The sequence below is a fragment of the Bos indicus x Bos taurus genome, chromosome 10 (genome assembly GCF_003369695.1).
Source record: "Bos indicus x Bos taurus breed Angus x Brahman F1 hybrid chromosome 10, Bos_hybrid_MaternalHap_v2.0, whole genome shotgun sequence".
In the NCBI taxonomy this organism is placed as follows: Eukaryota; Metazoa; Chordata; class Mammalia; order Artiodactyla; family Bovidae; genus Bos; species Bos indicus x Bos taurus.
Genome location: NC_040085.1, coordinates 78,642,147 through 78,669,560, shown reverse-complemented (window position 1 = coordinate 78,669,560; position 27,414 = coordinate 78,642,147). Strand labels below are relative to the sequence as shown.

At 36.9% G+C, this 27,414-nt stretch overlaps 1 protein-coding gene across 7 annotated transcripts in view; it reads left to right on the top strand.

Annotated features, from left to right (window-relative positions):
* The window catches only part of NUMB (NUMB, endocytic adaptor protein), a 162,855-nt gene that overhangs the window by 37,222 nt on the left and 98,219 nt on the right, over nucleotides 1-27,414 (top strand). For 4 of the 7 annotated variants that reach the window (XM_027552358.1, XM_027552356.1, XM_027552354.1 and 1 more), the window contains exons 2-3: nucleotides 7,563-7,694; nucleotides 8,280-8,322. In XM_027552358.1, the coding sequence (XP_027408159.1) occupies nucleotides 8,281-8,322 (42 nt within the window). In that variant the 5' untranslated portion in view covers nucleotides 7,563-7,694; nucleotide 8,280. The remainder of the gene's footprint in view (nucleotides 1-7,562; nucleotides 7,695-8,279; nucleotides 8,323-27,414) is intronic. The other 3 variants (XM_027552362.1, XM_027552361.1, XM_027552359.1) reach the window with 1 other exon arrangement.

The window sequence follows — 27,414 nt, the reverse complement described above, 5'->3', positions numbered from 1 at the left end:
AAGGATGGGCATATTTTAAAATATGATTATTTTCCTGAAAGTTTTTATAAACTATTTAAAAATATAGTCCCAAATAATGAATAGGAATGTCAGATTCCCCATGCTTTATGAAATACTGGGTATTATTTATCTTTTTAGTATTTGTTAATCTGAGATGATAGTAATTTGCATCTCTTTGGTCACTACTAGTGAAGTAGAATATCTTGTGCTTACAGTTTTGTTTCTTCTTTTGTCAGTTGTGTATTCATGTATTTCTGCTCCTAGCTTTTTCTTATTAACTTGTTAACTTATTAACTTTTTCTTATTAACTTGTATACTGCTGCTACTGCTGCTAAGTCACTTCAGTCGTGTCCAACTTTGTGTGACCCCATAGATGGCAGCCCACCAAGCTCCCCCATCCCTGGGACTCTCCAGGCAAGAACACTAGAGTGGGTTGCCATTTCCTTCTCCAATGCAGGAAAGTGAAAGTGAAGTTGCTCAGTCGTATCCGACTCATATCGACCCTATGGACTGCAGCCTACCAGGCTCCTCAGTCCATGGGATTTTCCAGGCAGGAGTACTGGAGTGGGGTGCCATATATATATTGTTTTATATTATAGGTATTTCCCCCAATTTTTTTTTCTTCATAATCTCTTTTGCAGTGTAGCTGCTTTACTTTTTATAGTAAGTTTTATTAGTCCTTTACAATTTCTGTTTGGTTTCTTTTTTCTGGTGGTCGTGGCCCACCCTGATTTAACAGTCTGTGTGTGTGTATGGGTGTGTGTGTGTGTATGTTTGTATGTTTGTAAGGGAGTGATTTATAGAAAAACTTTCTTAAAATAGAAATCTTTGCATGAAGTGATCTGTTTTGAATTAATCTGACATTGAAAGTAGTTTGGGAAAATGAAATGTAAAAGGCAGGTGATGAATCAAAAGTTTAACTTTTTTTTTTTTTAATGAAAATCTTCATAAAGATTGATGAAAACATTTCCAAACCAATACTTACTTGCCATAGAAAACAAGTACATATTGAACCTAATTTACTTTTTATTGATCTCTTAAGGATTCAGGGGATATTTACTTGTTAATTTAGATATGTAGGCTATAGTAGATTGGAGAAATGGTACATTAACTTCAGGAGATATTCCACAGATTTTTACTTGTTCTCAAAATTTCTTTCATTATGTGTCATTAGAGGTTGCTGAAGAGGATGCTGCTTCGGTTGGTATTTTTCTTTGTCTTTGTAACTGCTTTTGCCTATATCTCATTCCTTGAAACCTTTGATTACTTTAATCCTGATCTTTTCTGTATCTTGTTGCTATATCTGGTTCCTGATTGTTTTTAATCTTTTCAATACCTTTATTCTTTTGTTTCTATTCTTGATTTCAACGCGAGCTTTATAAGGATTGAAAGAACTTAGTCATACCATGTAGTCTTTAATTTTTATATACAGATTCTTTCCAGCATTGTGTACATTTGAAGCTCCAAGTGCACAACTCTCTGGACATTTGAGTTTGCTGACTACCTGGATGTTAGTGGAGGATGTATATGTAGAGCAAGTGTTACAGTCATTTGACCTATAATATAATAATGAAGAGTGAAATATAATCATGGAGAGTGGAAAAGCTGGCTTAAAACTCAGCATTCACAAAACTAAGATCATGCATCTTGTCCCATCACTTCATGGCAAATGGAAGGGGAAAAAGTAGAATCAGTGACAGATTTTTCTCTTCTTGGGCTCCAAAATCACTGTGGATGGTGACTGCAGCCATGAAATAGAAGATGCTTGCTTCTCGGAGGAAAAACAGTGCCAAACCTAGACAGCATAGTAAAAAGCAAAGACATCACTTTGCTGACAAAGGTCTGTATAGTCAAAGCTATGGCTTTTCCAGTAGTCATGTATGGATATGAGAGTTGGACCATAAAAAAGCCTGAGTGCTGAAGAATTGATGCTTCAAATTGGTGCTAAAGAAGACTCTTGAGAGTCCCTTGGACTTCAAGGAGATCAAACCAGTCAGTCCTAAAGGAAATCAACCCTGAATATTCATTGGAAGGACTTAGGCTAAAGCTGAAGCTCTAATACTTTGACCACCTGATGGGAAGAGCCAACTCGTTGGAAAAGACCCTGATGCTGGGAAATATTGAAGGCAAAAGGAGAAAAGGGCAGCAGAGGATGAGATAGTTAGATAGCATCACCAACTCAATGGACATGAATTTGAGCAAGCTCCAGGTTATAGTGGAGGACAGGGATGTCTAGCTTGCTGCAGTCCATGAGGTCACAAAGAGTTGGATACAACTTAGCCACTGAACAGCAACAAATAATAATGAAATAAAATCATACATATAATGATTTGATGAAAATGTTGAGCCTTATGAACTTAATCATGAATCTGTCTTGTGACCTTGATCAAATCCTTTAAAGTGGTATAGTTTTCATTTTGCAAATTTGGATGGTTTCTTATTTTAGCTTTCTTTGCCTTAGAGTTTTGCTTGCATAGCAAATGCAAGAGCCAAAGAGTTAAGAGTTCGAGGACTTTAGGGAACATCTGCTGTCTAATTTGTTCTCTCTACAAATATTTACCTGGCACTGTCTTGGTTTTGAGGATACAGTGAAGTCCCTGTCTTCATGGAGTTTACAATCTTTTATGAAACGAAGGTTATACAGAACTCTGTGATCTTATTTAAAGAGTCCTCGTTTCATTTTAGTGGGTTTTAACATGCTTAAAAGAAAAAGGGTTTGGTCCCTTATATGCCAGATAGGAAATGAGGAACTTGTAAAGCAGGAGGAAGAAATCCTAAAAGAGTGAACAAGGACAGTGCCTCTCAAATTTTTCTGTGTGTATGAATCACATGAGGATCTTGTTAAATTGCAGATTCTGAACCAATAGGTCCAACGTCTTGGGATTTTGCATTTCTAACAAACTTCTGGATGCTGCTCCTGGTACCAGTCTATGAACCACAGTTTGAGTAGCAAGGAATTAGTATTTCATTAAGAGAAAAGAAGAATAACCTGTTAACCTTTTTGAGAGGAGGGATTTGGGGCCATGCAGCATAGGCTTGGAGTTGTGAGCAACACATCACTCAGAACTTGACCTTGGTGAAATGGAATTATAAGAGCTATTAATTTCATATATAAAGAGGGGGTATTGAGGAGGTAGTCAACATCTGTTTTTTTTGGATGGCATCTAGAACTAAGGCTGGATGGTCTTAAAGGGTCTGAAACCTTTGAAAAGATATTAGGAGGTGAAAGACATGAGGATCTTCAGGTATGATAAAAATAACTAGTCAGATAATTTATGAGTGAAGTATTGACTAGGAGGACTTAGTTTGTAATTGGGAAGATTTTCTCTCCTCTTTTACTTATTCTAACTGGCATAGTGATTCTAGTTTTTAAAAAAAGGTAAATGCTGGTTCTTGTTTTTTAGTATGTATATGTATTTTTTCCTATAGGCACCTTCTGTGTGGAAAGTATGTCAAATTTCTTTGTTACAGGTCTGAATAAAACTTAAGTGTGCTTGAGTTGCCCTTTTCTGATCTGTTCCTCTAGTATCAGCTACTTGGAACATAAATAACCTAGGAGTTCATTTATCTTCATAGAATTAGCAGAAGACTCTTAATCTTGGAGGTGGTGTAAAATGCTCAGTGGATATCAAACATTTACCCATAGGAAAAAATTTGGCAAGCCAGATCTTTGAACCAGCAGCCTTATATTTAGTTCTGTGAATTCACAATGCTAGTGTTTCCAATTATGTTTTTTACATTTTCCCCCATTCTTGTACTGTTTTAGAAGGAATATATATTCATATATACTCTTTAATAAACACCTAATTTGTTACAGACTGGAGATGTTGGGAAATTACTGCTAACACCCATAATTTATTATGGCTTCTGTCATTGTAATATTGATTTCCTTTGAAAATAGGTATATATGGCAAGGAGACTTAGTTATTGTTTGTTACATAGGCAGAAAGATGTGAAATGTAGTCATGGATTCAGGTCAGTTCATTTCAGTCGCTCAGTCATGTCCGACTCTTTGCGACCCCATGAACTGCAGCATACCAGGCCTCCCTGTCTATCACCAACTCCCGGAGTTCACTCAGACTCATGTCCATCGAGTCAGTGATGCCATCCAGCCATCTCATCCTCTGTCGTCCCCTTCTCCTCCTGCCCCCAATCCCTCCCAGCATCAGAGTCTTTTCCAATGAGTCAACTCTTTGCATGAGGTGGCCAAAGTATTAGAGTTTCAGCTTTAGCATCATTTTTTCCAAAGAAATCCCAGGGCTGATCTCCTTCAGAATGGACTGGTTGGGTCTCCATGCAGTCCAAGGGACTCTCAAGAGTCATCTCCAACACCACAGTTCAAAAGCATCAATTCTTCGGCGCTCAGCTTCATAGTCCAACTCTCACATCCATACATGACCACAGAAAAACCATAGCCTTAACTAGACAGACCTTTGTTGGCAAAGTAATGTCTCTGCTTTTGAATATGCTATCTAGGTTGGTCATAACTTTCCTTCCAAGGAGTAAGCGTCTTTTAATTTCATGGCTGCAGTCACCATCTGTAGTGATTTTGGAGCCCAGAAAAATAAAAAGTCTGACACTGTTTCCACTGTTTTCCCATCTATTTCCCATGAAGTGGCTGAGATAAATCTCCACGTTCCTTTAATTGTATTAGTTCATTATGATCAAATGAACTACATGTAAAGTGTTTTTAGTAGTTACGTACCCAGTCAATTTCTGGCATATTTAAAAAGCATTTGCTGCACCTATTGTTATTTTGGTATTTAGTTCTTTTTTTAACATAATTGTTAAAACTGAAAGTAAAACATCAAAAGCATTATAGTCTGTTCTAGAATCAGGCTAAGGAAAAAATGAAGTAAAACACATTGTATGCTAAAAATATATTATGCAACTTACATCTGAAATTGTTTTGTTAGAGCATGTATTGAAAATGAATTTCAACTCTCCTTATTCTGTAGGTTTTTTATAATGTGATTATCTGAAAGTGGATGTCCATATAAAGTAAGTTTCCAATGTCTTCCAATTTTTAACTCAATTTAACTTTAGAACCATACTCTGCTGCTGCTGCTGCTGCTAAGTCGCTTCAGTCGTGTCCGACTCTGTGCAACCCCATAGACAGCAGCCCACCAGACTCCTCTGTCCCTGGGATTCTCCAGGCAAGAACACTGGAGTGGGTTGCCATTTCCTTCTCCAGTGTGTGAAAGTGAAGTTGCTCAGTCATGTCCGACTCTTCATGACCCCATGGTCTGCAGCCTACCAGGCTCCTCCGTCCATGGGATTTTCCAGGCAAGAGTACTGAAGTGGGTTGCCATTGCCTTCTCTGTTAGAACCATATAAGCCTTTCCTATATATTCTGAAAACTCAATGTAGTAATACCTGGAAATGTAATTGAAATATAAAATAAATGAAAAAATAATGTAAATGTAAAGTAAATGAGAAAGAAATTACAGATAAGCTTAACATTGAAATAATTTAAAAGAAAAAAAGGACATGTCTTGTTAATTTACATTACTGCACTGGTGTATGGGGCTTTTGAGGTCAGGGACTGTGTTATATGTATTTGTGTTTAGCACACATACTAAAGGACTCTTTGTTTAGTGTTTTTTTTTGTTTTGTTTGTGTTTTTAAGAGTCATTAGAGCAAATGTTCCTAGTTCTGCTAAAAATCTGTTTTGTTTTTTCTTTAGTTGAAGAAAAATATGAAAGAGTAGTCTGGGGTCATGCAGCCTATTTTTTTTTTTTAATATCAATCCTGCTTAGTAGTTTTGTGATGTTGAAAGTAACTTCTCTATACCTTAGTTTTTCTAGTTATAAAATTATAATATTAATAGTCCATTTCATAAGCATTGTTATCAGGATTAAGTGAGATAATTCATGGAAAATGTTTTGAAGAGTTTTTGGTAAAAAAGTACTTTCAAGAATATTTAAAAAAAAAAATATTAATTGCTGCTAGTCTTTTTATTCAGGAACACCACTCTTGGGATTGTCGATGGTGAATTTATTTTGCTTTTCAAAACAGGCATACGTATCCAGGTTCCAATATCATAGGTTTGGGTGATTAATATACACACTTAAAATTATTTTTGAATAAAAAATCTTAAGAATTTTTACTTTCAAGGTACTATAACTTTAATTCCTATGGGGAAAAAAGAGAGAATTCATGCATTTAATAAGTCATTTTTTCTTTATAAACTATTTGATACCTGTTCTTTACAAGGCATTGTACCATGTGCTAGAAATGTAAAATGGAGCAAACTTGGTATGTCCTTCTGTTGTCTAGAGGCTGGTAGAGAAAGGTACCACTGAGCATAAATCGGTGTTGAAATAATTCCTTTCGTGCCAGATCATTTTATTAAGCCAAACTTTTGGGTGGATTGACTCTTTGCCTTTAATATCATTTGTCATAGGTGCAAAACCTCTATTTGAAGACTTAACTCATTAAATTGTATCTGAAGTTTATGTGTTGATTTCCCTGTTACATTGGGAGATTTTTTTAGGGCAGAGATTAGTCTGAAATATTTCTAGGGCTCCTCAGCCACTGGTAGAGTACTCGTCATATATTAGGTATATAATATTAGTTGAGTAATGAATGAATATTTAGAATGTTAGAAGTAAAAGGAATTTGATTCATGTAAATAATATTAGACACTAGAATTTCTAAAAATTTTAGATCATTTACATAGGGTTATAACTTTTGATTTTGACTCTAGGGTATTTAAAACACAACTAGTACTGTCTATCACATCATCTTATAAAAGAAGCCATTTTAACACCAAAATAGTAGGAAGGACGGTTTCACAGTAGCACAGTTTGGTAACTTTAAACTCATATTTTGGTCGTGGCTGGCACCTATTCAAGAAATGCAATCCTCTCCTTTTAGAGGTGATGTATCTTAGAGAAGTATCTTAAGTTCTTACAGCAAGGCAGAATGATCACTGAACTTAAAATCCAGGTCTTCTGACTCTCAGCCCCAAATTTTGATCCTGTCCCCTCAATCTTCATCACATGATAAGATTCAATTCAGTTCAGTTCAGTCACTCAGTCATGTCCGATTTTTTGCAACCCCATGGACTGCAGCATGCCAGGCTTCCCTGTCCATCACCAACTCCCGGAGCTTGCTCAAACTCATGTCCATCAAGTCATTGATGCCGTTGAACCATCTCAACCTCTGATGCCATCGAACCATTTCATCCTCTGTCACCTCCTTCTCCTCCTGCCTTCAATCTTTCCCAGGATCAGGGTCTTTTCCAGTGAGTCAGTTCTTTGCATCAGGTGGCCAAAGTATTGGCCAGAGTATTGGATCTTCAGCTTCTGTATCAGTCCTTCCAGTGGATATTCAGGACTGGCACAGACAATTTGTGCCTTCACTAAAATCTTGTAATTGTTAAGAAGCAGAGCTGGATTAAATCTGTATTACCCAAATCCATTTTAGTGAAACCTGTGGATTCACTTCTGTGTAATCTTAACCTCCTCTAACAGCCCCTGTTCAGTTGTAGAGATGGAATTATAAGTGATTTTAAAAAGACATCTATATTTAGCATTTTCTTTGTTTGAAAATTTCAGAATTGGGGCTTAAGCAGCTTCTTTCAAGGAAGAAGGCCAGTGCAGCTGCTGTTATAACCCAAGATCTTGATCCACATCCATAGATTGGAATACTGGTGGGCCAGCAATCCTCAGACACCTCACTCAGGACAGGTAAGTGAAAGAGAGAATCAGGATAAGAAAAGTAGGATGAATGCTAATAGTCTTCCTTCCTATTTCTTATTAGATGCAAGCAGCTGACTGCCTTTAAGAATTTAACCCTTTAAGCTGGTTAAAAACAAAGCATTTGAAATCTTATTTGGTTGGGGCAAAGGATTTTCAAGCTTGTAAAATATGTGTCAAATGTTACCTGTGGTGAAATTTAGGATAATTAAAGTTTTTTTTCTTTCTTGTTTTGTACATTTTCCAGATTGTATTTATGAACTTGTATTATTTATTTATTGTTGTGTAACAAACCACTCAAAACTTAGTGGTTTTAGACCTATCAGTCATTTATTTTGCTTGTGTATCTGTAATTTGGGTAAGGCTCACTTGGTGGGGACAGCTTGTCTGTTAACAAGTGGAATGAGGTGGGGCTGCTGGAGGAAAGCAGGTAGCTCATTCTCCTGAGCTGTAATCATTTGAAGGCTTGCTCACTCTTGTGTCTGGTGGTTAATGCAGGCTGTTGGTAGGGGCCTGGGCTGTAGGCCAGAACACCTATGTATGACCTCTGTTTTTCACTTTTTGGTTTCCTTACAGCATGTTGGCTGGGTTCCAAGAGAGAGCATCCCAAAAGAGCAAGGTGAAGTTGTATGGCATATTTGACTTAGTTTTTGGAAGTCACATACTGTTATTTTGCTCTCTTCTATTGGTTGAGGTAGTCATGAAGGTCTCCCCAGGTTCAGAGGAGTATAGAACCCTACCACTTGAAGGGAAGAGTATCAGCATAAGATTATAAGAGCATATGGCATGGAATCTGCCATTGTAGCCATTTTTGACCTATGTGATTTGCCACGATTTGCATTACTTTTAAGATAAAGAATATAAACATAGGTGTAATCAATGAAAAAGATGAATATTTGGATGAATGTGCATCCAAAAAAAAGATGAATATTCCTGGAGAAGGAAATGGCAATCCACTCGAGTACTATTGCCTGGAAAATCCTATGGACAGAGGAGCTTGGTAGGCTATAGTCCATGGGGTCACAAAGAGTCGGACATGACTGAGCGACTTTTTTTTTTTTTTATGGTGTATGAGTCCAATAAGAATTTTGTGTGCTCTCATTTACTGAGATATACTGAAAATAAGATGCCTAAACAGGAAGAAGTAAAATCAATTTTGAGTTTTATTGCATATCAACAAAGCATGTTGCTATAATCAAAAGTAGAGACAAAACTTTATAAACAAGATGAAAAATAAGATTTGTAGTTAGGTTTTTTTGTTTCTAGAAAATGCTAGTTGTTTTTGTTCAAAGTCTACTTGGGTGTTTTTTTTTCTTGTTTATTTTATTTTATTTTATTTTATTTTATTTTTTTTTTTCAGGTTTTAAAACTTATTTTTTTTTTTTTCAGGTTTTAAAACTTTTTTATTTTTTATTTTATTTTTATTTTTTTTCAGGTTTTAAAACTTTTTATTATTTTTTTTTTTTTCAGGTTTTAAAACTTTTTATTTTTTTATTTTTTATTTTTTTCAGGTTTTAAAACTTTTTATTTTTTTATTTATTTTTTTTTTTCAGGTTTTAAAACTTTTTATTTTTTTTTTTTTCAGGTTTTAAAACTTTTTATTTTTTTATTTTTTTTTTTTTTCAGGTTTTAAAACTTTTTATTTTATTTTATTTTATTTTTTTTTTTCAGACTTGTTTATTTTAATAATTTGAGAATTATTTGGGAAACTGGTTTCTAATATAGTAGATGTGAAATGTTTAACAAAAGTATTTAAATTTTGTGGTAGGGAAGTGATTGTTATAGCATAGAATTGACCATATTAATCTTTTTTCTTTTTTTTGGTTGCATGTAGTACTTTTGCCTAGAAAATCCCATGGACGGAGGAGCCTGGTAGGCTGCAGTCCATGGGGTCGCTAGAGTCGGACACGACTGAGCGACTTCACTTTCACTTTCATGCATTGGAGAAGGAAATGGCAACCCACTCCAGTGTTCTTGCCTGGAGAATCCCAGGGACGGGGAAGCCTGGTGGGCTGCCGTCTGTGGGGTCGCACAGAGTCGGACATGACTGAAGCGACTTAGTAGTAGTAGCATATGGGATCTTGGTTCCTTGACCAAAGCTTGAACCCTTGCCCTTTTCATTGAAAATATGGAGACTTAACCACTGGACTGCCACAGAAGTGGCATCATTCTTTAAGTGTACAGTTCAGTGGTACTAAATATTTTCACACTATTTTGCCACCAATCTCCTAAATCTTGCAGAACTCTAAATCTTGCAAAATTGAAATTCTACCCAATAAACACCTCCCTATTCCCCTCTCCCTTTAGCCCCTGGCAACCTACATTCTATATTCTGTGTATAAATTTGATCACTCTAGGTACCTCATGTAAATGGAATCGTATACTCTTTATCTTATTGTGACTGGCTTATTTCACTTAGCATGGTGTCCTTGAGGATCGTACACGCTGTAGCATGTATCAGTTTCTTTCATTTTAAGGCTGAATAACATTCCATTGTTTGTGTATAGTACCTTTTATTTATCCATTCATCCTTTGTTGGACCCTTGGATTGCTTCCACCTTTAGGCTATTGTAAATAATGCTGTTATGAGTATTGGTATACAAATATCTCTTTGAGGCCATGCTTTCAGTTCTTTTGTGTGTATACCCAAAAGTGGAATTGTGTTACTTTGTTTAAATTTTGAGGAGCTGCCATACTACTTCCATAGCTGCTGCACCATTTTACATTTTCACAATGTAAAACAATAGAGAAAGGTTCCAGTTTCTCCACATCCTCACCAACTCTTGTTTGTTTTTCAGTAATGGTCTTTCTAATGGGTCTGAGATGGTATTTCATCATGGCTTTGATTTGTATTTTTCTAATGATTAGTGATATTGAGCCATCTGAGCATCTTTTCACATGCTTGTTGACTTTTACACAAATACAGTTTCTTTGGAGAATATCTGTTCAAGTCCTTCACCTTTTTTCTAATCAAATTGTTTGTTTTTTTGTTGTTGTTGAATTGTTGAAGCTCTAGATGTTAACTGCTTATCACATAAAAAGATTTGCATTCTCACTATCACTGTCTTATATTTAGGTCTCAGTGGTGTCTTTCAACTATCAGATAGGCCCCCAACCAGCCTTTTTTCTTCCAACTTTCTTTTCTAGTCTGTTAGGAAGTTACTTTGCATAGATACCTGCATTACTTTTTACATTACAGTAGATGCTTACCTCATTTTACTGTGCTCTGCAGATACTACATTTTTTACAAATTTAAAGTTTGTGGCAACCCTGCATGGAACAAGTCTGTTTATGCCATTTTTCCAACAGCATTTGCTTACCTCATGTCTCTGTGTCACATTTTGGTAATTCTCACACTATTTTAGACATTTTCATTTTCATTATATTTGTTATGGTGTTCTGTGATCAGTGATCTTTGGTGTTATTGTTGCAAAAGATTATGACTCTGAAGGCTCAGATGGTGATTAATATTATTCTTTTTTTTTTTTTTTTATTCTTCCAATTTTATTTTTTAAACTTTACATAATTGTATTAGTTTTGCCAAATATCAAAATGAATCCGCCACAGGTATACATGTGTTCCCCATCCCGAACCCTCCTCCCTCCTCCCTCCCCATACCATCCCTCTGGGCCGTCCCAAAGCAATTTATAGATTCAACGCAATCCCTATCAAGCTACCAACAGTATTCTTCACAGAGCTAGAACAAATAATTTCACAAGTTGTATGGAAATACAAAAAACCTCGAATAGCCAAAGCGATCTTGAGAAAGAAGAATGGAACTGGAGGAATCAACCTACCTGACTTCAGGCTCTACTACAAAGCCACAGTTATCAAGACAGTATGGTACTGGCACAAAGACAGAAATATTGATCAATGGAATAAAATAGAAAGCCCAGAGATAAATCCACGCACATATGGACACCTTATCTTTGACAAAGGAGGCAAGAATATACAATGGATTAAAGACAATCTCTTTAACAAGTGGTGCTGGGAAATCTGGTCAACCACTTGTAAAAGAATGAAACTGGACCACTTTCTAACACCATACACAAAAATAAACTCAAAATGGATTAAAGATCTAAACGTAAGACCAGAAACTATAAAACTCCTAGAGGAGAACATAGGCAAAACACTCTCCGACATACATCACAGCAGGATCCTCTATGACCCACCTCCCAGAATATTGGAAATAAAAGCAAAAATAAACAAATGGGACCTAATTAACCTTAAAAGCTTCTGCACATCAAAGGAAACTATTAGCAAGGTGAAAAGACAGCCTTCAGAATGGGAGAAAATAATAGCAAATGAAGCAACCGACAAACAACTAATCTCAAAAATATACAAGCAACTCCTACAGCTCAACTCCAGAAAAATAAACGACCCAATCAAAAAATGGGCCAAAGAACTAAATAGACATTTCTCCAAAAAAGACAAACAGATGGCTAACAAACACATGAAAAGATGCTCAACATCACTCATTATCAGAGAAATGCAAATCAAAACCACTATGAGGTACCATTTCACACCAGTCAGAATGGCTGCGATCCAAAAGTCTACAAATAATAAATGCTGGAGAGGGTGTGGAGAAAAGGGAACCCTCTTACACTGTTGGTGGGAATGCAAACTAGTACAGCCACTATGGAGAACAGTGTGGAGATTCCTTAAAAAACTGGAAATAGAACTGCCTTATGATCCAGCAACCCCACTGCTGGGCATACACACTGAGGAAACCAGAAGGGAAAGAGACACGTGTACCCCAATGTTCATCGCAGCACTGTTTATAATAGCCAAGACATGGAAGCAACCTAGATGTCCATCAGCAGATGAATGGATAAGAAAGCTGTGGTACATATACACAATGGAGTATTACTCAGCCATTAAAAAGAATACATTTGAATCAGTTCTAATGAGGTGGATGAAACTGGAGCCTATTATACAGAGTGAAGTAAGCCAGAAGGAAAAACATCAATACAGTATACTAACGCATATATATGGAATTTAGAAAGATGGTAACAATAACCCGGTGTATGAAACAGCAAAAGAGACACTGATGTATAGAACAGTCTTATGGACTCTGTGGGAGAGGGAGAGGGTGGGAAGATTTGGGAGAATGGCAATGAAACATGTAAAATATCATGTAGGAAACGAGTTGCCAGTCCAGGTTCGATGCATGATGCTGGATGCTTGGGGCTGGTGATTAATATTATTCTTAAATTAAGGTATGTACATTGTTTTCTTAGACATAATGCTCTAAATATTTAGACTATAGTGTAAGCATGACTTTGCCCCAGTTTTATTGAGACATCATTTAAGTGCTGTACTGTGCTTAGCATGTCCGACTCTTTGCAACCCCATGGACTGTAGCCTACTAGGCTCCTCTGTCCATGGGGATCTTCCAGGCAAGAATACTGGAGTGGGTTGCCATGCACTCCTCCAGGGGATCTTCCCAGCCTAGGGATGGAACTCGGGTCTCCTGCCTTGCAGAATTCTTTACCATCTGAGCCACCAGGAAGTACAGCAGTGTACAAGTTTAAGGTGTACAGCATAATGATTTGACTCATATACATCACAAAGTGATTATCACAGTAAATTTGTTGTTGTTCAGTCACTGAGTCATATCCGCCTCTTTTCCATCCCATGAATTGCAGCACACTGGGCTTCCCTGCCCTTCACTATCTCCTAGAGCTGCTCAAACTCATTTCCATTGAGTCAGTGATGCCATCTGACCATTTCATCCTCTGTCGCCCCTTTCTCCTCTCAGTGGACAGTGGCTCAGACGGTAAAGCATCTTCCTACAATGTGGGAGACCCGGGTTCAATCCCTGGGTCGGGAAGATCTCCTGGAGAAGGAAATGGCAACCCACTCCAGTATTCTTGCCTGGAAAATCCCATGGACAGAGGAAACTGGTAGGCTACAGTCCATGGGGTCGCAAAGAGTTGGACACGACTGAGCGACTTCACTTTCTTTCTTTCTCCTCTCAGTGAAACTTATCTGTCATCTCATAGTATAACAAAAGGAAAAACTCCAGTCCTCCAGGCTCCTCTGTCCATGGGGATTCTCCAGGCAAGAATACTGGAGTGGGTTGCTATGCCCTCCTCCAGGGGATCTTCCCAGCCCAGGGATCGAACCCAGGCCTCCTGCATTACAGGTGGATTCTTTACCAACTGAACCTCCAGGGAAGCTCATAGTAAAAAGAAAAAAATTTTTCCTTGTGACAAGAACTCTTAGGATTTACCCTCTTAACTTTCATTTATGACATACAGCCGTATTCATTATATTTATCGTGTTGTACATTATATCCCTTGTACATAGTTATAACTGAAAGTTTGTACCTTTTGATTGCCTTCATGTAATTCTCCCCTTCTCCACTCTCCTCCCTCTGGTAAACACAAATTTGATCTTTTTTTCTATAAGTTTTGTTTTTGATGTGTAGTTGACATACAGTCTCCAAAATTCAGTTTTAGAATATCTTCATTTCCATTCCCCCCGCCAAATTCCTTGTACATGTTTGCAGTGAATTCTTGTACCAAAAGAATGTCCAGCCTCAGGTAGTCAGTAATCTACTTTGTATTTTAAAAATTTGCTTTTTCTGGAGATTTCACGTAGTTGGAATCATACAATATGTGATCTCGTTTCTGGCCTTTTTCACTTAGCTTAATTTTTTTTTAAACTTTTTTTTTAATGTGGACCATTTTTAAAGTCTTTATTGAATATGTTACAGTATTATTTCTGTTGTTGATGTTCTGGTTTTTTGGCTGTGGTGAGGCATATGGAATTTAGCTCCTTGATCAGGGATCGAGCTCATACCCCTGCGTTGGAAGATGAAGTCTTAACCACTGGACTGCCAGGGATGTCCCTAGCTTAATGTTTTTGAGGTTCATATTGTAGCATGTATCAGGCAGCATTGTTCCTTTTTATTATTGAATAGTATTCCATTGTATGGCGATACCACATTAAAAAAATTCACTAATTGTTTGATAGACCTTTGGATTGTTTCTCCTTTTTGACTGTTATTATATTTGTGTTATTATATTTATCATCTCATGCTTTAAACCTTTTTTACTTATGTGATTAATATGTGACTATAGTATTATCCAGATATAGTATAAATGCACACACATTGAAGGATACGCTAAAAATATTTTAGTAATGGGGTACAGGATCAAAAAATTTGGAGGTCACTGTTCTAGTCCAGAACAGTCAGAAAACAGAAGGTAACCAGAATTATCCTAAGTCACAGGTCTGATTTACCACTCATAATTATACCCTACTGCTTGTGAAATAAATTTCTAAATGTGGTATTTAAGGAGCCCTACCTTATGGGCCTAAACTCTTAACTGTTTTCTAGCTACCACTTCAGTTTTACAGCACACTACTTCCTTTTATATTATTTTCACCAAATTCCTTGAAGTTCCTCAATACATTCTGCCTTTGAGCTTTTGCCAGCTATTCCCTTTGCCTAGAATGCTGTTTCCTGCCCACCTTAGCCTCTTGGGAGTACTATGATACATTATTTAAATTCCAGATAAATTGCCTCTTTGAATTGCTCCATGGCTCACCCAAGCCAGTTTAGCCACTTCATCTTCTGTGATACCTCTGTATGTAGTATCTACCTTTATTATAGCAACTCTCAAACTAAATTGCAATTATGTATTAGTATATCTGCATCCTTCACTGGACTGCTGTGTCCTTGAGGACAAGGAATAGGCCTGTTCATCCAATATGTGTTGAATAAATGAATGAGTAGTAGCCTCATGGGGGAGTCCCTTGCATGATCCTGAAAGTACCTTGTTAAATTCTGTGCTAGGGTACCTCACTTGCCTCATCCTAGTTTAGACGCTATGGTGGTGGTTTAGTCACAAAGTTGTGTCTGACTTTTGTGACCCCATGGACTATAGCCCGCCCGCCAGGCTCCTCTTTTCATGGGATTTCCCAGGCAAGAAAACTAGAGTAGGTTGTCATTTCCTTCTCCAGGGGATCTCTTCCTGACCCAGGGATCAAACCCAGGTCTCCTGCATTGCAGGCAGATTCTTTACCATCTGAGCCACCAGGGGAAGACCTGTTAAGTAGGTTAGGTTAAATTTTTTCTTTTTAAAAATGTGTATTTGGGTACTCTCCCACGCCCTTAATACGATTGTCCTAAATCCAGAGACTATCAAGATTTGGATAATTACTTGTTAGATGCAGAATTTTTTTTCTGTTTTTGGTGGCCCCCTGAGGCTTGTGGAATCTTAGTTCCCTGACCAGGGGTTGAACCTATGGCATGCTGTGTTAGTGCCAAGTCCTAACCACTGGACTGCCAGGGAATTCCCAGAATTTTCTAATTTTATCATTTTTGGAATCATTTAGAAATCTAGCTTCCCTCCGTATTTTCTAAATTAAGCCTTGTGTTTTTAAAAAAAAAAAAAAAAAAAGTAACGCCACACCATCTATCTAGTGGAGATGCAGAGTTTCGCATTTTCAAAAGGGTCATTAATTTAGTTGGAAAGGATAGTAGCAGTTGTTAATGGAAAGGTTTCAGGACAATCTAGGTGATATGTTGAGATTTCTGCCATAAGTAGTGTTTATTTCTTCAAAAGGCCTTCAGATAGTTTGATCTTAAGCACAGAGAAAGAAGGCTCTTGATACTGAATCATTTTAGGAATTAAAGATTTTCATTAGTAAGCAGAGTGAATGATATCAGAATTCCTATGTAGAGCAGGACAACTGTGGTTTGGAGAAGCTGAAAAAGAACTTTTCTCAGTGGTTGTGCCAGTGGTGAAATGATAACAATACCAACTGCTGTTTATATTTATTTGTGTACCGGATGCTATGTTAAGCCATGTATATTTTCTCCTTTAATCTGGATGAGGTAGATGGTTTTACAGTTGAGGAGACTGAAGCCTAGACTGATAAAATGACTTTGAAAGCCAGAAGGAGAATTTAAATCCAGGATTAATTCCAAAGAGTGGATGCTCTTTCCATAGCACATAGTACTGATTTTGGTGTCTTTTACTATCTTATTTTTTAGGCCAAAGGATAGATGTTAAATTGGATACCGGGAAGGTAGAATGGAAAGTTGATTTTATAATCACCTTCTATTCTTGTTTTATAGTATGGCATTGTTGTATATAGATAAGAAATTTGAGGGCCAGCCCACTCCAGTATTCTTGCCTGGAGAATCCCATGGATGGAGGAGCCTCGTGGGCTACAGTCCATGGGGTCGCAAAGAGTCGGACCAGACTGAGCGACTTCACTTGCACTTTGGGCTTCCCTTGTAGCTCAGTTGGTAAAGAATCTGCCTGCAGTGCAGGAGACCCGGGTTCGATTCCTGGGTTGGGAAGACCCCCTGGAGAAGGAAATGGCGACCCACTCCAGTATCCTTGCCTGGAAAATTTCATGGACTGAGGAGCCTGGTGGCCTGCAGTCCATGGGGTTGCAAAGAGTCGTGCACAACTGAGCTACTAATACTTACTTACAGTAACTGATAGCATTACAGCTGTTTGTTTGAAGTTGAATGTGGTTATTACAATTTCAAGGTAATCCCATTTTAAAGGATCAGTTTTAATTGTTTTATCCTTACAAGTTATAACTAAATTCCCTTGTGTTCTATTTGCCTGACTTTGGGGGAACTGAATTTTAATATTATTTCTTTTAAAAGAAACTTTTATAAGAGAAGGATTAAGGAAATGTCTCTTTCCATGTTACATGTTTCTTCATTTTTTAAAAACTATAGTATGGTTGATTTACAATACTGTGTTAGTATAGGCAAAGGATTCAGTTATATACATATATATGTATTTTTTTTTTCAAATTATCTTCCATTATAGGTTATTGCAAGATATTGAATATAGTTTCCTGTGCTAGACAGTAAATGCTTATTTCTTCATTCTTTTGTATGCAAAAAATTATTTGTCATTCTGTAGATTTTGATTCATAAACTAAACTAAAATACAGAAGCTGAAAGTTTTGATGTAGCTCAAAGTTCTCTCATACATTTTGTTTGAAAGAGCTTTTAATAATTGAAGTTCAATTCAAGAAATTTGTACTAATCAGTTCATTGAAGATGTTGAGGTAGGTAAGAAATGGGAGCCAGAATTTCATGGTCTTAAAGGATTTTAAATCTATTAGAAGAAATCTATTAGGAGAGATGGAACTTGTAAATAACCATAAAAAAGAAATTATGTGTCTTACATAGTTGCCAAATTTCAGTGTGCAACTTACAGTACTTCTTGAGTTTATAGGTGAAAATATTCTTACTTGCTTTCTTACTTGCTTCATGGATATGGCATTTGATCTGTGCCCTGAAGATTGAGTAGTATTTTACCTAAGTTGGAGTCTGAAAAAAGGTCAGTTTACATTGAGAAGTTACTTAAGGACGAGGAAGAAGAGTGGAGTTGCCCCCCTGGTTCATTAAGTGAGGTGTATGGTTTCTGAATCTTTTCATTTCTGTTTGATTTTTTTTTTTTTAGACTGGACATATTTCAGTAGTTTTATTTTTTGGAAAACATTAAATTGGGAGAGAAAGAAAAAGTATATTTTAATTCAAAGGACATTGAAATCTTATTCACAACTTTTGGTTACTTTATTTTTCAGTTCTAAAATTTCTATTTGCTCTTCTTTGTCTTCTGGTTTTTTTTTTTTGCTGGTGATTTCTAACTTAACACTTATTTCAAGAGTGTTTGATATTTATTTGAGCATTTTTACAATAACTGCTTTAAAGTCTTTATGGGATAATTCCAATATCTAAGTTCATCTCTTCATCAATGTTGTATTTTCCCATGTGAGCTGAGATTTTTGTGGTTCTCAGGCTGAGTAATTTTGGTTTGTATCCTGGACATTCAATCTGAGTGTTATAATGAGATTCTAGGTTTTGTTTACTTTCTGTGGAGAATGTTGATGTTTTTGTTTTAGCTTTCTGTGGGTTGTGATTCCAATGTCAGTTCAGTCTTCACAGCTCTGTCAGTGCTTTTCAGATCTGTCCCATGTGCGTTCCTCTCACCGGTCAGTCAGGGATTTGGTTGGAGGTCTGCTCATTTTCTCTGTTTTCAAAGGTTATATTATGTTAATTGGCATCAGATTCATACCTTCACAGGTTGAGAGGGACCTCAGAGCTCATAAACAACTTTGTGGAGATATTTTCTCGAGAGCAGGGAGAGCAAAGGAAAAAATAATGGAGTTTGGCCTGCCCACTTGGAAGCAGGGTTCTGCTGAACAGAGAGGAATAGTCCCCTCAAGAGTTTTTGCTCCTGGAGGCTTCCTTTCCTAATTGATTTTTCTACTGTTGCTTTGCATCCACCACAGAAGGCCTAGGGACTGCGACATGAAAGTATGGAGAGAAAGGAGAATGAAAAAATACCCTAGTGATTTCCCTGCTTTCTTTGCACTTGAGGAGTTCCCTTTAGAGGAGCCATGGGCTACAAAGTTGGACACGACTGAATGACTGAACACTCCTATTTTCTGTCCTTGAGCCAGAGCTAGAGGGTTTCTCCGGTATCTCTCTGCCTCCACCATTGAGTTCACTTCTGGGTTTTGGGCTGTGCTGAGTTCAGGCTGGGGGTACTAGAGGAGGAAAAATGCTAAACTTACAGCGAGTGCGTTGATAAAAAAAAGTTCTGTTGCTTTTCAAAGATCTACCTGTAATGTTTACATTTCAGAGTCTTCACATAGCTGTTCATGCGTTCTAGCCAGGTTTTATAGTGTTTATTACTAAACTGTTGGAAATTCTTCCAACATTTTTGTTTTACCATTTTGTTTTGATGTAATTTTAAATTAATGGGAAGTTGTAAAAAGATGACAGGAAGGTTCTGTGCCCTTTACCCAGTGGTTACATCTTATATAGCTAAAACATAATATTCAAACAAGGAAATTAACATTAACACCTACTTTTTATCATGGAACTTTCAAATCCATAAGAGTGTTGAAAGAATAGTACCGTTACCTAATACCATTATCATACCTAGGAATATTAACAGTGTGAGTTTTTTTGGATAGTAGTCTTAATGTTCCAGGTGTCTGTTTTGATGCTTGAAGGCTTAAGTTATTGTTCACGGAGATGACCTTCCGGATGAATACTCTTATTGATTAATTTGAGTGTCTGGGCTCTTCCAATGTGTGCAATTTAGAGCCTAGAGAGCTTCTTGATTCTATATTCTTATTCTGTCTCATGCTTCCCTCAGCTCAGACTTCTTGCAGTACTCTAAGCAGATACTCATTACAGTAGTCCTTATCAGAAGGTTAGAACTTTGTCAGGCTGATTTATTACTTACATAGAGTTTCTGATATGGTGAAATAAAAGGATTGTAAAAAGTGTAAGTAATTGAAAATCTGACTACAAGGCTTAAACAAAGAGAAGTTTGTTTTCCTTACATAAGCCTGGAAAGGCAGTTGCTCATGTTGCTTCAGTGACTCAACAGTGTTGGGGCCCATATCTTTGTACTTTGCTTTACCTTCATGGTCCTAAGATAACTGCCACAGTTCCCCCACCCACAGTTACCGAGGACAACAAAAGATCCAGGCCAAGAAAAAGCTTTCCTGGAAGTGACTTGCTCATAAGTGCTGCTAATGTTTCATGGGCCAAAATGGGTTTTATGGACACTTCTAATTGGCCTCTATAGTGAGAGGCAAGAAGGAAGGAAGGATTGGGAGTGGCTTTTTGGGTAGTCAATAAATAGTATCTGTCCCGGTTGTATGATAGCATTCATTTTACTTTAGAAATGCATTCATGTTGTTTCAGTATGATGTTCAACACATAGGTTTATAATTACATAATAGCTTTATAATTACATAATAACATCTTTCTGGGTACTGTGGAAAACACGGAAACAAAATGAATTTTAAATAGAGATTGTGAGATTTTGGTTATGAAAGGTGAAACTGGCTTGAATTCTGGGACTTGGTATAATGGTTTTGTGCTGGGAATTTCAGTTATTCTTTTTTGCTCAACATTATTTTAAGATTTAAACATAATGTGTAAATCTAGTTAATATCTACTGACTGTTGTATAATATTGCATTTTATGTGCATTTCTACATTTTATTCATTTATCTGATAACAGATTTCTAGGTGTGGCTTAAAAATTACTAACAGAATTGCTGTGAACTTCCTTATACATTATCCCCTGTTGACTTGTACAAAGGCTTCTCTGTAGTCTACACTGAAGAAAGGAATTCCTGATTTATGATCCATACCCATACTTAATTTCACTAAATACTGCCAGATTGTTTTCCAGAATGGTTGCCCAGTTTATGCTCCCACTGGCAGTGTATTGGGGTTCCCATTTCCTTAAATTCTTACCAGCATTTGGTTTTATCCATCTGTTTAGTCTCTTCAGTCTGATGGTAATAAAGTAATATTTTATTTTAATTTACATTTCTGTGATTGTGAGGTTGAGCATCTCTTTACTTAGACATCGTTTGTCTCCCTTGCATATTGACTAAAAAAGTTACCCAAATAATACTTGTTAGTTGTATTTATTTTTGAAACTACAAATAGGCAAATATAAAAAGGTTATTTCTAATACTCTAATACAGAGGTAATTGCTGTTAATATGGCTATATCGTTCTGATCTTTAAATGATGCATAAACGTACAAATTCGTATATACACAATTTCATAACTTAAGTTTTCACTTGCCAAAAATTTATGACCATTTTGTTTTTCTAAATCATCAACTCACCAGAACCAGTAATTAAAGAATTATGCAAGCCCATATTATTGGTAACTTGGTGTTTAATATGGTGGAAGTAGTTAAACTAAAGAAACTGGCAAATGCTACAAATCAGGGCTTCCCCTTCCCTGCTCATTTCCATCCAGAGCCATTTTATCAGCACACTACTGCTTATATACATTATATCAGTATAGATATACTTCATTTTCAGTGGCTTCATAGAAGTCCATTTCTATGTATCAATGGTTCTCAGTATGGTTCTTGGACCAGCGGTATCAGTGTTAACTGGGAATTTGTTAGAAATGCAAATTCTTGGCCTCTACGCAGGCTTACAAAATCAAAAACTCTTCTGTTGGGTCCCAGCTATGTCTTACAAGCTCTTGAGGTGATTCTGATGCACGCTAAAACTTGAGAGGCACTGTGTGTGCAGAGGTACTGTAAGTTACCTGATTGAGGTAATGATATCTATATGGTAAATTCCTAGATAAGTGTTCATTTAAAAGTCTTGCGTGTGTATTGCCAAATTGAATTCTATAAAGGCTATATTGGTTTCCATTCCCACCTCAAGTCTACATCAACTTCATTTTAGATTCTATTCCATGTAGAGAAAAGTAGCTGTATTAAAGATCTTACTTCTTTTTTAGCTGTGTTTGTATCTTTTTATACATCCTAAAACTCAGCTCACCTGCATTATTGTCAGCAATAAAATACCTTTTGTTATTTATACTTTTAAAAAGAGAACAGTTGAGACAGAAAAAACAAAAACCATGCCTTTCCTGCTGCAGAACACATCTAGCATCACATATGGCTATATTGGTGAGTACCTACCTTTAATCCCTGTTGTAAATGGTTAGTTGAGGCTTCTTTCCTTACCTCTGGTACGTTACATCATTCTGAAACACGACTTTAAAATATACGAAGACTTGCTTGCTGTGAAAGTTGCTACTAATGGTGCCAAGCTGTTAAAATGGGGAAAAGATCCCAGCAAGAACTTGTGACTCTTCTTGGCCCATATAGACAATAGGCTGCAAGTACTTTATTTTGAAGGCTTTTATTAGATTTGGAGCCAGTATTGGGAATTTTTTTCTATATAGCCATTGTATATTTTGACATTCAAATTCTAAAATTTTACTCATTTACTATAAATCTGATTTTATCTATTTTTAACATCTGACATTGGGGAAGAAAATGGCTAGCATTTTGACTGAAACTGCTTTAAGAAAATAAAAAGTCTAGCAGTACATGTATTTCAGTTCTTAAGTAAAGATGAATGCGAGTGAATTTCTGGCTTTTTTCTGGAATTTATATTATATCTGGAATGTTATATATTTCTAAATTTTGTTTCTAACAGTGAGTGAAATATGATAAAGTGAATGTAAATATATTTTACAGCAACATGAATGTTGGCTACAATGCATTATTTTTTCACGTAACTTATTCCTAGTGAGCTTAAATGTGTTCCATAGTCATCAGTGTGATTTAGCTTGCAGGATTTCCACTTTTTTCTTCTAGAATTCGTCAAAATTCTTGAAACTTTCTGGAAAACAAATTCAGTAAATAGAGTGTTTTTGACCTTTCTTTCATTTGAACCACTGTTTTTGTTTTTATTTTTTGGCACTGTGGCTTGTGGGACCCCAGTTTCCTGACCAGGGACTGAACCTAGGCCACAGTAGAGAAAGCCCAGAATCCTAACCACTAGGCTACCAGGGAACTCCCTGAACCACTGTCCATAATAGGGAATAGTAATCTTGCTTCTGCAGGAACTTTTGGTCTGATACGAAATAAATCAGTTGACTGAATGTGTATCTGTCAGTTTTCGTCTTTAATACTTGATTTACAAATGATTAAAAATGAGTTTTCAGAGCCACAATAGACAATATTGATTTTTAAAAGAATAATTATGTATAAATCATTTATTCTAATAAGCTTCTACCAAATTTGCTTTCATAGTAGAATCATTAAAATGTTTTAAGTCATTTCTCACTTGAAAAAAAAGTCCTCACAGGAAGTATGTCTTACAAGGGAGAGGTTTTCCATAATTTCCCTTATAGTGATAAGATTTTTTCTGTTCAGTTCAGTTCACTCAGTCGTGTCCAGCTTTTTGGAACCCCATGGACTGCAGCATGCCAGGCTTCCCTGTCCATCACCAACTCCTGGAGTTTACTCAAACTCATGTCCATAGGGTCAGTGATGCCATCCAACCATCTCATCCTCTGTCACCCCCTTGTCCTCCTGCCTTTAATCTTTCCCATCATCAGGGTCTTTTCCAATGAGTCCATTCTTCGCATCAGGTGGCCAAAATATTGGAGCTTCAGCATCAGTCCTTCCAATGAATATTCAGGACTAATTTCCTTTGGGACTGACTAGTTTGATCTTGCTGTCCAAGGGACTCTCAAGAGTCTTCTCAAACACCACAGTTCAAAAGCATCAATTCTTCAGTGCTCAGCTTGCTTTGTAGTCCAGCTCTCACATCCATACATGACTACTGGAAAAACCATAGCTTTGACTAGACAGACCTTTGTCAGCAAAGGAATGAATGTCTCTGCTTTTTAATGTGCTATCTAGGTTGGTCATAGCTTTTCTTCCAAGGAGCAAGGGTCTTTTGATTTCATGGCTGCAGTCACCATCTGCAGTGATTTTGGAGCCCCCAAAAATAAAGTCTCTCATTGTTTCCATTGTTTTCGATCTATTTACCATAAAGTGATGGGATTGGATGCCATGATCTTAGCTTTTTGAATGTTGAGTTTAAGCTGGCTTTTTTGCTCTCCTCTTTCACTTTAATCAAGAGGCTCTTTAGTTCTTCTTCACTTTCTGCTATAAGGGTGGTGTCCTCTGTGTATCTGAGGTTATTGATATTTCTCCTGGCAATCTTAATTCCAGCTTGTGCTTCATCCAGCCCAGTGTTTCTCATGATGTCCTCTGCATTTAAGTTAAATAAGCAGGGTGACCATACACAGCCTTGATGTACTCCTTTCCCAACTTGGAACCAGTCTATTGTTCCATGTCTAGTTCTAACTGTTGCTTCTTGACCTGCATACAGATTTCTCAAGAGGCAGGTCAGTTGGTCTGGTATTCCCATCTCTTTCAGAATTTTCCACAGTTTATTGTGATCAACACAGTCAAAGGCTTTGGCATAATCAATAAAGCAGAAATAGATGTTTTTCTATTAGACTTCTTAAAAAAAATCTGATTACCATTTATTACCTTTCCTTTGATTTATAATCTCAGTAATTAGAATTGGGCTGATAATATATGTTGTTACTTAGTCGCTCAGTCATGTCTGACTCTGTGACCCCATGGACTGCAGCATGCCAGCCTTCCCTGTCCTTCACCATCTCCCAAAACTTGATCAAACTCATGTTCAGTGAGTCGGTGATGCCATCCAACCGTCTCGTCCTTTGTTGTCCTCTTCTCCTCATGCCCTCAATCTTTCCCAGCATCAGGGTCTTTTCCAGTGAGTCAACTCTTTGCATGAGGTGGCTAAAGTATTGGAGTTTCAGCTTCAGCATCAGTCCTTCCAATGAATTTTTAGGACTGATTTCCTTTAGAATTGACTGGTTTAATCTTGCAATCCAAGGGACTCTCAAGAGTCTTCTCCAACACCACAGTTCATATGAGTCTCAACAGAATCTTTGTGGATTGCTAGATACTAAGGGCTTTTAAAGTATTTAGACTTCATTATATAGAACAAATTTTGAATTGAAATTTTCTTTACTTCTGTTTTGTTTTGTTGTCAGAATTTCCTGGTAGTATTCAGTTAAGACTTAGGGATTTTCTTCTAGAGATTAGGCAGCTTTTCTTCCCTTAGGAGAGTTATTCAAAGTCTTTTTTTTCCTTGTGGTATGTGCTTACCAGGCAGAGTAGCGACTGTATTCTAATAAGAAAACCTTTTGCCAAAATACCCAATAGAGCAGAAAACTGACCTACTTAATGCTGACAAGTTTAAAAAAATCTATGGAATTGTACCAGTATTGAATCAACTTCTTCCTTCTCTTGTGGTGGATACGGTGGGGTAAAGAAGAGGGTAAAAAAAGGAGACTGAACTGCTGTAGGGGAGTAAATGAATATTTAATTACCTGAAATGATTTGATTAAAAGCTATTCATTTTGTACCATTTGAAGGGGTCTAAAATGTAGCAGTTCTTTATAGATCTCTTTAAACCTTAAAAAAAAGAGGCCTAGGAAATTGCTAGGGCATTCATGCTAATAATCTAGAAAAGCCCTGTAGTTAAGGTTGTCGGTTAGCATTTCCTGAATAATTGTTTGTTTGTTTTTGCAGGATATGGTAAATTTATTTTAAAATTTCAGTTATAGTTTTATCAGTGTAGTACATTTCAGAATTTATAGATACTGAAGCAACAAAAAAAGAATGTTCAAACTATTTATTTGTAGCAGGTAACTATAGGCATTAACTTTATCAAACTCGTTTCAACTGTTATCCAATCTAATTTTAAGTACTCTCAGTATCACTAGCTTTAAATTTTAGAGGTGTGCTGTTTAGTAGAGAAGCCACTAGCTGATGTAGCTATTTAAATGTAAAGTAAATGAATTAAAACCGAATACAGTTTAAAAGTAGTTCCTCCGTCAAAGTAGCCATATTTCAAGTGCCTACTAGCAAATGTGTCTAGTGGCTACTATATTGGGTAGTATATTGCAAAATTCAGACTTAAATTGAAGAAAGTAGGGAAAACCACTAGACTTTTCAGGTATGACCTAAATCAAATCTCTTATGATCATACAGTGGAAGTGAGAAATAGATTTAAGGGACTAGATCTGATAGAGTGCCTGATGAACTATGGACGGAGGTTTGTGACATTGTACAGGAGACAGGGATCAAGACCATCCCCATGGAAAAGAAATGCAAAAAAGCAAAATGGCTGTCTGAGGAGGCCTTACAAATAGCTGTGAAAAGAAGAGAAGCGAAAAGCAAAGGAGAAAAGGAAAGATATAAACATCTGAATGCAGAGTTTCCAAGAATAGCAAGAAGAGATAAGAAAGCCTTCCTCAGAGATCAATGCAAAGAAATAGAGGAAAACAACAGAGTGGGAAAGACTAGAGATCTCTTCAAGAAAATTAGAGATACCAAGGGAACATTTCATGCAAAGATGGGCTCGATAAAGGACAGAAATGGTATGGACCTAACAGAAGCAGAAGACATTAAGAAGAGGTGGCAAGAATACACAGAAGAACTGTACAGAAAAGATCTTCACGACTAAGATAATCATGATGGTGTGATCACTCACCTAGAGCCAGACGTCCTGGAATGTGAAGTCTAGTGGGCCTTAGAAAGCATCACTACAAACAAAGCTAGTGGAGGTGATGGAATTCCAGTTGAGCTATTTCAAATCCTGAAAGATGATGCTGTGAAAGTGCTGCACTCAATATGCCAGCAAATTTGGAACACTCAGCAGTGGCCACAGGACTGGAAAAGGTCCGTTTTCATTCCAGTCCCAAAGAAAGGGAATGCCGAAGAATGCTCAAACTACTGCACAACTGCACTCATCTCACCCACTAGTAAAGTAATGCTCAAAATTCTTCAAGCCAGGCTTCAGCAATACGTGAACCGTGAACTTCTAGATGTTCAAGCTGGTTTTAGAAAAGGTAGAGGAACCAGAGATAAAATTGCCAACATCCGCTGGATCATTGAACAAGCAAGAGAGTTCCAGAAAAACATCTATTTCTGCTTTATTGACTATGCCAAAGCCTTTGACTGTGTGGATGACAATAAACTGTGGAAAATTCTTCAAGAGATGGGAATACCAGACCACCTGACGTACCTCTTGAGAAATCTGCATGCAGGTCAGGAAGCAACAGTTAGAACTGGACATGGAACAGATTGGTTCCAACTAGGAAAAGGAGTACATCAAGGCTGTATATTGTCTCCCTGCTTATTTAACTTACATGCAGAGAACATCATGAGAAACGCTGGGTTGGAAGAAGCACAAGCTGGAATCAAGATTGGGGAGAAATATCAATAACCTCAGATATGCAGATGACACCACCCTTATGGCAGAAAGTGAAGAGGAACTAAAAAGCCTCTTGATGAAAGTGAAAGAGGAGAGTGA